Source organism: Gavialis gangeticus, unplaced genomic scaffold (genome assembly GCF_001723915.1).
Source record: "Gavialis gangeticus isolate Ggan-Ray unplaced genomic scaffold, GavGan_comp1, whole genome shotgun sequence".
Classification (NCBI taxonomy): Eukaryota; Metazoa; Chordata; order Crocodylia; family Gavialidae; genus Gavialis; species Gavialis gangeticus.
In genome coordinates this window covers 7,059,572-7,069,198 of record NW_017729013.1, presented here as the reverse complement: position 1 = coordinate 7,069,198, position 9,627 = coordinate 7,059,572, and the positions used below count along the sequence as shown (strand labels likewise).

The 9,627-nt window shown below is 45.0% G+C and overlaps 1 protein-coding gene across 2 annotated transcripts in view; it reads right to left on the bottom strand.

Moving 5' to 3' along the window:
• Nucleotides 1-3,662: 3,662 nt before the first annotated feature.
• The window catches only part of DERL2 (derlin 2), an 18,806-nt gene continuing 12,841 nt past the window's right edge, over nt 3,663-9,627 (bottom strand). For both annotated transcript variants that reach the window (XM_019511433.1, XM_019511432.1), the window contains 3 exons: nt 9,342-9,537; nt 8,097-8,187; nt 3,663-6,421 (listed from right to left, as the gene is read on the bottom strand). In XM_019511433.1, the coding sequence (XP_019366978.1) occupies nt 6,316-6,421; nt 8,097-8,187; nt 9,342-9,537 (393 nt within the window). In that variant the 3' untranslated portion in view covers nt 3,663-6,315. The remainder of the gene's footprint in view (nt 6,422-8,096; nt 8,188-9,341; nt 9,538-9,627) is intronic.

Genomic DNA, 9,627 nt, shown 5'->3' with positions numbered 1-9,627 from the left:
CAGCAGCATGGCTCGGCGGGCGGGCGCAGGGCCGGGATCGGCCGGCTTCGCTCTCTTGGCAGGGGGCAGCTCCTCGCCTGCCTCCGGCATCGTCCCCCGGCCGCCACGCGCAGGGATAGCGTCACGGCTGCGACACTACCCCACTACCACCACCGAGACTGCAACTCCCGGCCTGCACCGCGCCGGGGGCGGGGCTTTTGGCGAAGGGTACATGCCGGCAAGCGCGAGAACGCCCGGCCGCCGCGCGGAGGTGACGTCACGGCTGCGACGGGGGCGAGATTTTTAGCGAAGCGGTGCATGCCGGGAAGCGCGGTCCTCTCGGAGCGAGCAGCGGCGCCATAGGGTCTACCAGGCCCCGGTTCTCTTCTGGACGTTACCCCACCAGCGCCCAGTGCAGAGCAGCTCCTGCAGCTGCACTGAGACACACACAAATAGCCAGGAGTTGTATTTAAAAAAACAACAACCGCTGGTCCGGTGGCAATAAGGCTGACTGACGTGCGAAGGCGAGGTCAGGTAATACCTAAAACAGCTACTGAAGAGTTGCTTGGGCCTTATCAGGAACCGCCGCACCAACTGCTGCTTCGTCTGTGGCCGAGATTTATATGACTGAAGCACCTGAGGTTTCAAAGAGATTATGAAGGTTTGCAAGACATCTTTCCCCTCTGTGTGAGACCCAAAGACATTGATGTGAAATGATGCCATGAGAACCGTGATCTTGCTCAGCACCTGCTTGATAAACCATCGCTCTTGCTACAGGTCGTTTCTCTACACGGCCAAGGTACAATCAAGTTTTCCATTTTCAAACTTTTTACAAATCTGAAGGTCAGAGCCTTTTTAGACTACAGGCGGAAGCACTTTGCACATTTGTCACTCGCTTCCATGCCCTATAAAACAACGCCGTCACATAGTCGTTCCCAGCTCTGAAATGACCCTTCCAAGAGGCTTTTCCAAGTTTCTGCTGGCAATTTCACAGATGCCCTCACCTCGCAAAACTGTGTTCAAAGCATCAGCATACACTTTTGGCCTTTTAAGATGCCTTGTCATTCTCCCTCCTTGAAGCGGGATGGTTAACTTCTGTCCTAGCCAGATGCAGTTCCTGTTTGATGACAGTCTCATCACAGTACACGTTTGTCTGCCTCTTCACCTGACATACCTCATCCCCAGCACTACTGACAGAAATAACATCCAAGTTCTTTATGAATTTTTCCTCCTAGCTGGAACACTGCACTGGATCCACAACATTGTCTAACTACTCTGCTCAGAACATGTTAATGTACTCAAGATAAAGAGGGAAAAAAAAACTTTCAACACACGACACGTGTGTAGCCATCCTAAACTGAAGTGTGCAATTGACCTCTAGGACTGTAACAGAGAATATAGGTCCCTTACAGGCCAGAACGATAAATCAGGAAGGCAAAGCTACCGTGATCCAGAAGACCTCAAGCACACAAAATCCAGGGAAGGCCAGAGAGAAAGAAGTCTAGGAACAACAGCCTTGGGAGAAAAACAGTAATCTGGGGATTATTTTGTTCTAAAAGACCAAAATCAGAAGCTGTGTAGTGTAGCCTGGGCAAAGAAATAGGAGCTTTGCCCTACAAGTACAAACGCTGGGAGATAACGCTCTTCCCTCTGGCTGAAGAAGAATCAGCTGCTCTGTCCTGGTCCAGGAGGAAAGGGGTGAGGGATTTTGACTTTGTTGACAAGTTGCAAAATGGAAAACAGTATCCCAGCACAGAAGATTACCTGGGAGGAAAGGGCTTGGTTATGAAGGTTGTGTTTTGAAGCTTTGATGACAGCCTCAGCAGACAAAAGCAAGAGACAAGCTGTTTTAGGACAGGAGCCTGCCAGAGTTAATTACAGAATAAAGAACAAATAGACTTTGGTGGCACAGCTCCAATCAAAGGTTTAATACTGTTCAAATGGGTTAGGGCAGTTCTGTTCACATAACAGATCATTTCCTCTACTACTATGACCTGAATGATTCAGCACACTGACACAAAGTCTTGATTATGTTCTTCTCTATGGAAAGGCAAATGTAATTCATTCCTTCCAGGATGGTTTATTTTTATCCAATCTCAACCCGGGGTGATATTTTGCAGGTTAAACATGTTAACAAGCTTCAAGTGATTAAAAAAAGTGCCAGTGTAGGATATCATGTAAATGGAGCTAGGAAACAACAATACCAAACATGCAAAGTAAAGCAGACTATTAAGACATTTTAAGCTATAACAAGCCAGCAGCTGTCTTGCTGTCAGTGTAACATGGACAAGCAGGCAGTCTCCTCTTCTCTGCTTTGATACACACACCCACACATCCGAGTTGACTTCAGTATCTGTAAAAAGTACTTCATCCGGCTGATGGGAGCAGCATGACCCATCAGCACAGCCTGCCCGTACCTGCCTGCCAAAACCATCTCCTCTTTACATTAAGGAAAACTGTGAAGGGTGGCAGGAGACAAAGCCCTGAAGCAGTCAGCTGTATCCATGCTCTAAAGCAGTGGTCTCCAAACTTTTTTGATCGCGCACCCCTATCAGTAAAACATTTTTGAGCAGGCACCCACAATATATGTATATTTATATTTGCGCACCCCATCAGTAAAAAATTTGAGCACGCACCCCCAATATATATTTATATAAATATAAATATAAATAGAAGTTCTAACCCGCACTCCAGTGGATCATCTTGCGCACCCCACTTTGGAGACCACTGCTCTAAAGCAGGGCAATCCAACTTCTAAGCTCCTGGGATCTATGTGGCCCAGTGCTGCACCAGGAGACTCCAAATGACAAAGTCCCCACCAGGCACTCTACAAAATCTCTCCCCCCGCAACATACCACTGCACTTTGTGCCTGCACGTGTGCTCCCCACCCCACTGCACAGTGCAGGCATGACATTACAATTCCCTACATGCCTGCGTGGGCAGGCCCCCACTTCTACACAGTGTAGGTATGGGTTTGATCCTCATCCCTCACACCTGGCATGTGCCCAGACTCACCCTCAGCTCTCCATGGAATCACACAGCCTCATCTCCTGGGGCAAAGTCAGGAAGCAGCAGCCAGATGAGGGAGAGGGAACCTGGAGACTCCAGCTGCTATTGCAAGGTGGACACATATTAACCTCTCACAGGCCACATGCAGCCTGTGGGCTGTCAGTTAGAGATATATGCTCTAGAGATCAAGATGTTGGAGCTGTTCCACAGAAACAAAGATGGTTTTGACCATAAGCAGTCCAAGTTTGTTAAGGCATTAAAATACAAAAGGCGGCAAGGCACAAAGATATGGCAGCATCTGAACACACCTACATCACAAGGTATTTTAGGACAGACATGTCATTCCACCATCTTTTTTTTTTTTTAAATCAAGCCTCTTGCATCACATCTGTGTAGTTCAGTGGGTCTCAACCTTTTTAGACCCGATGCACCCCTCAGGAAGTTCTAACTCTTAGATTCCACTCATTTTTTGAGTGCAGAAAAAAAAATAACAACAGAGAAATTCTTCTGTTGCAAAGAACTCAGAAACACCACCACTATAGATTTTTATTTGAAATCTCTGGATTTATTGTATAAATCCTGCAGCACCTTTGGTAGGATCTCAAGGTACCCTGGGGTACAGTGCCAGCCTGGTTGAGAATTATTGATTTATACACTCTTCAAATATTTTTGGGGAGAATAAACATGGAAACAAACAAACAAAAAAAATCATACACTAAAAGCAAGTTATTGCTATTTTGTTTTCAAAGACTGCTTCCAAACTGAGCAGGGGCAATTATAATGGGCAAACTGGAAAAAGCCACGTTTCTAGTGCAGTGCTTGCTAAAAGTGGCAAGTTGCTTCAGGAGACCAGGCTGGGCCTTAATCCTCAGGATTAGTTTATTTTGCAGCAGCAAGATCTTTTCTTGCTCATTGATATTCTACCTGCAGCCTACCAAGGGCTTCTGTCTGTGCAAATGTTGAGCTGAAAAAGACAGCCCTGTTGCAATCAAAATGTTTGACAGCTAATACCCGAAGGCTCCTTGGTCCTTCAATAGATTAAAAGCTACTTGGGAAGGAAAACATTTCCCTCTACAGTTATACGCCCAGCAAGATCCTTTGAAGGACATAAATTAAGATACAAACTCCAGGCTGTAACAGGATCATGTCTCCAGGGGCAGCCATGACACCCCCTGACAGCCACTTGACTTCTGCCCCACTCTGGCTCCCTGGCTACCCTCCCTTTTCTCTTACCTGCCAAGCCCTGAGGTAGTTAGTTGATTTATAAAAAGGGAAGCTGCCCTCAAGTCCCAAAGCAAGTCTTGGTCCATCTTTCAGCCAGCAGATCCCTTTCTAACCCCTTTTGTGCCAGTGCTGCCCATCAAGCACTGAGTGGGCCCTCCTGGGCTATCCATGCTCTCAGGGCACCTATTGCCATAAGGGCTGTTCATGGCCTCTTGCCCCTACAGCCATGTCCATGCCTCAAGGATATTACCAGTTATCATTTGCATGGGACACCTTGCCCCCCCCCCCCCCAATACACTGTTAGGCCTCTACATCACTGTTGGGGCTTCAGCCTTCCTGGCTATGGCCCCTTTCCTCTGGATGGACCCCTCTCGGCCTAGGTCCACTGCACCAGACCTTGGCTTCCAGCCATCTCGCCCCTCAGGTGCTAGGCCCCAGCCCCAGGACATCCCTAGTTTAGGTGCTGCTCTGGCAGGACTCTAAACCTGGTTGTGCCCCTCAGCCATCCCGCTGTGGGCTCCTCATTTACCCCTTAGAGCCACACCTGGTCTACAAGTATAGAACTTAAAAAGACAAGCACACTGGCTGTAACTAAAGCCATCACACACTAGGTCATACTTCCCTGCAAGCTACAAGCCCTTTACTCGACATTCCTAGGGCATCTTCAGTGCCAGTTAGTCCCTCTGCAGCAGCCAGCCTGCTCAGGATCTCTGCTCCCTGCAGGGCCAGGCTGACTGCCTGTTCTCAGGCCCTGATCTTATGTTCTTGCTCCTTCTGATCAGGTGGCTCTTCAGCCACTCCCAAGGGCTTTCACTTTGGACTTGACAGTTAGCCTTCAGGGCACCTTACAACTGCTACACTTGCTGCCTTAGCTGTACTCTTACTGATGAGCAGGGCTCTGCTTATCATACTATTTTGGGCAGCCTATGAGTCTCTGGCTGCCTATTCCCCTGCAGCCTTTCCATACATAACATGCAGCCTCCCCTGCACTTGGGATATCCCTGCTGCTGCCTCTGCCTTAAAGTTAGAGGGAGCCTCTGGCTCCCTGTTATACAGGCCAAGCCATTATCTAGATTCAGAAAGATCTGAACTTAGTGACATGCTGCCATCTGTACCAGCTGTTATGCTGAAAAGAAAAGAACCTTCCCTGACAGCTACTGAAAGAAAGAAGTTGTCAGGGGATCTAACAGATTTGGAGATTTGAAGATCTCAACCTTTTGTCCTGAATCTCCACCAGACAGTAAACACCCACACCCATCGCACCTTCCACAGTTCTTTAGGGTGGGTGGACAGCTTCAAGCAGTCAGAAGCAAAATGTGCAGTCTCTCAGTTGGGTCACCAATTTGACTCTGATCCATTTATGTAGTCACAAAGCAAATCCTGTGACAGCCATTCTGTGGCTGTGGAGTGACTTGGTATCGCTCCAATTCTTCCTGGACAGATGCGTATATTACTTATCCCTCTTATGAGCAGCTTCTCAGAGATCAAGGATTAAATCTAGCAAACAGCACAAACAATCCTCTCCCTTGTATACTGCAACTACACAGTTCCATAAAAATCAACCAGGCAAATAACCAGCATCTTCCAGAATTAAAATCCCAATTCAGGCTCTGAATTTTAGCAAATTTTGTTTCAGATCAAAGTCTGATAACAAAGAGAGGGAACCATGCTTTTAATGACTCACACCTGCTTCTATCCAACAAGAAGAGCTTAAAATCAAAATGTTTTTATTTTGTCCCCTTGAAAGTTTCCCATACAGTCTCCTGTATCAAATAGCTTGAAAAATGCTTTTAGAAATGTTTAAACAAGTTATTGATGGTCTTGTTAACTGTAGCTGATAGGAAAGGGTTTCCAGTTGTAATTGTTTTTGGCTCCACTAGATTATACTTTCACTGCCAGCATGGCAAAACCCCTGATGGGGAGGAACACAGGTAGTCTTCTGGTAATGTCTTGAATTAAACAGCCATTTCATAAAGTGCTTGTACTCGGAACCATAAAGCTGTCAAATGTCCTTTCTGCAACAAGGTAGTGAGAGGCTCTCCAATGTGGTACTTCAGTTTAGTTCCTCCCAGCTTGTGTCTGGGTGTCGGCATGGCCATTTATTAGCCTCCAAGGCGCTGACCTTCCCCCCATGCAAACCCCCCTGGTCGCTCTTCTGGCAGTGGGTTGTAATTGGGATCATCTTCCGGCATGTCAAATATTGCTTTCCTGGACAAACAGAAGTTTATAGATGAAATACATGTTCCACACTACTGGTAAGTAGTCTAGCATAAATCTGTATTTCAAACTGTATCTGAATGAGAATATTGCAATGGCAAGAGTCATATGCTATTATGTTGTATAAATCCAAGCTACATTTGCTCTCTGTTGGGAACTGGTTAACCTAGATGGGGCAGATCCAAAAACAAAGCCCCTTCTAAAATAAAGTTTAAAGACATGAACCATAAGCCTCAAATTCAAAATCTGCCTTACTCTTACCAATAAAGTGGGAGATGCTGAGCCAGCAGCCTTGTCTGCCAGCTAGAAAAATCATTCTGGCACACCTCCGAGAAAGGATATCTAAACTGTCAAAGGTGCTAAGTTTCTTTAACTGGTGCTAAGTTTCCTCAACTAGCTGAGACAAAACTCAATTTAAGCCAATTGACACAAGCATTGAACAGACTAGGCAAAACCATGATAAGTAAGAAAAGTACTTGGAAGTAACCCGAAGAGACTGGATTAATCAGGCAGGTACTTGATTCCACTTAGAAACCACTTCTGTAGCCTCACTGGAAACTGCATCCAAAGTCTGACCACTTCAGAAAAACCTGTGGAGTAAGAGCTCAATGCCATCTTTGCTATGTGGAATTTTTTAAAAGCAAGATTGGCCAAGGGGGCTTGATTTGCTGATTCTGTTCACCAATGCAATAGCAACCAAAAAAAGACTGCCTTCAGAATAAAGGTTATTCAGAAGACCACTGGAAAGGGGCCACATAAGATAAGAATGCTCAAGGGGAAGGGCTCTCTAACCAGTGGATAAGGAGCAACTCCTTTAAGAACAGTAGTAAGAGTTGGAACTTGAGCACGACTGTACTGGTGCCTGGATTACTGCACTTTAATGTGAAGTCACAAATCAAACGCCTTTTTTGGTCCACTGCCACGCATTCGCCAGGTAAGACAAAACAGGCACCTCCCAATAGCTGACTGTTGCCCTTATCTACAAAGGGAAATAGATCAGAACAACTTTTCGGAAATCACAATTCAGCTGCACTTCCGGAATAACAAAAACGCTCTCCCAGAATATGCATTTAAGCGTTTTTCTGGAATAACTAGGCCAGTCTATTACCCCATGTAAACAAGTACTTCCGTGTTTAGATACCAGACTTGAGATACCTATGGCCTCCTAGAGAACATTTGATATCAAGATCGGATCAGTATAGCCCTGCACCATTTGAGGAGGGTTCTGGGTCTTGTATGCTCTGAACAAACCAAGTTTTCACAAAAATTGAGGTTTGTTGCACCTTAACAACACGATGTCTATTTTGCAACCTTTTGGAAATGTGTCAATAAGATATTAGACATATTAAACTTGTCTCGATAACAGCATATTTATATTCTGGAGTCTTACAAACTCTGTCTTATAATCAGCTTTCTGCAAATTTAGGTGCAACAAATTTTAGTTGATGTAGGAGTGTGGGAGATTCCACAGTTGGACTACATCTTAGAGAAAGCATCTTTGGCTCCCACCTTTTTGTGCAACTACAGAAGCTGAGAAAATGGAATGAGACAAGTAACGCCATACTCCTTTGTCTCAGATTATCAGTTTACAAGGAGGATATTTGAATGCAACACTGTGGATAAACACATATTATTTGTATGCTGCATATCTGACGACAATACTTACAAAACAGAGGGTGTTCTGAGAAGTCTTCCTCCCCCTGGCTGATTGGGAAAGACATCTTCTAAGAAAAAATATATGTGCCCAACTGCAATCCCTAGGGTCAGAGATAAAAATACAGTGATTTTCAACATTGCCAACCTTTAAAATACCCCATCACTTCCTTGTTTTTATGAGAGAGACCACATACTTCTATGTTTATGTAAATAACCTGATATCAAGCAAGAAGCACAGTACGTACAAATGCTAACGTTAAAGACTATGGTAGATGATATACAACAGACTGAGTCACAAAAATACAAGAGGAAAGTGTCACAATAACTTAAACACATTGATGGTAATGCTCTATTTGTACTGACAAACACAAGTCTATACAAGCTGTTATACAGCAGCAAGTCTCTTGGCCACAGTCAGGTGCCTATAGCTTTCTCCAAGTAAGAGAGAACCAAAATACCAAAAGATCTTTTAATTGATGTGACACCACAGATACATCACTGTGTATGCGAACAATTAAGACCTGACATAGAAAAGGACACTCTGGGAAAGAAAGGTCTTTACCGAGGATAACTGTTTCCTCTAAGAAAACTGTTTCCTCTAATTCTAACATTCCTGCCCAGCCCCATAGAAAATACGTTTTGGCATTTCTGTATTTCAACTCTTCAAAGATTAAAATGTCATATGAGCAAGGCAGACAGAGATGACATTTTGAATACGTGAGTGTCCAACCGTCTAGATCCTAGGCAAAGAATTGAGATTGCTGTGACCACACTTTCAGTAGGCCGATTGCCAACAATTCCCCAGATGCAAGGTTAGTGCCAATCTAACCCTCCCTCTGAAAGGATGGCTCAGCTGCATGGACTGAGCACCTCTGTTTTTGATAACTCCAAAACTCACTTCCCTGAAAGTCACAACATCTTCACTTGAAATACCTGTGAAGCCCATGCAAAGGATTTTTGGATGAGTATGGAAACTAAGCATGCACACACCTGGCTGGATGAGAAAAGGCGAAGTGGAACCCTCCACACCACCCCACTAACACTACCCAGAACCCACAATCACGTGTCACTGAAAACACAAATACCTACTTACCTCTTTCTGGCCAGGTTAGTGCTTTGATATTCAATTAAGAAGTCAACATGGTTTAATAATCCTTGTCTCTTTGAAGGAGAAGGCTAACTGGATGGAAAAGAGACTCTACCTAGAAACAGTTTCGACTAAACATATAAGTTTTTTTTTTTTAGAACTTCTTACCCAATAAATCCACAATAATGGAGTTTCCCAAGAGCAGTGAAAAGCCCATGAGTACCCAAGGCAGAAATGGGGCCTGGAAGATGAGAAGACCAAAAAAGTTCATACGAACATAGGGATTCCTGCGGCTCCACACATACACAAGCATGATTGTGAATGCCTGACCCAAGAACACCAAGTTCACAAACAAACCAAAAAGCTGGTTAGAGCAGTTAAAGAAAGTATCAGTGCATGTGCCTAAGATGTAGAAAACTGAAATCTGAATGTGCGGGGGGGGGGGGGGGGGAAG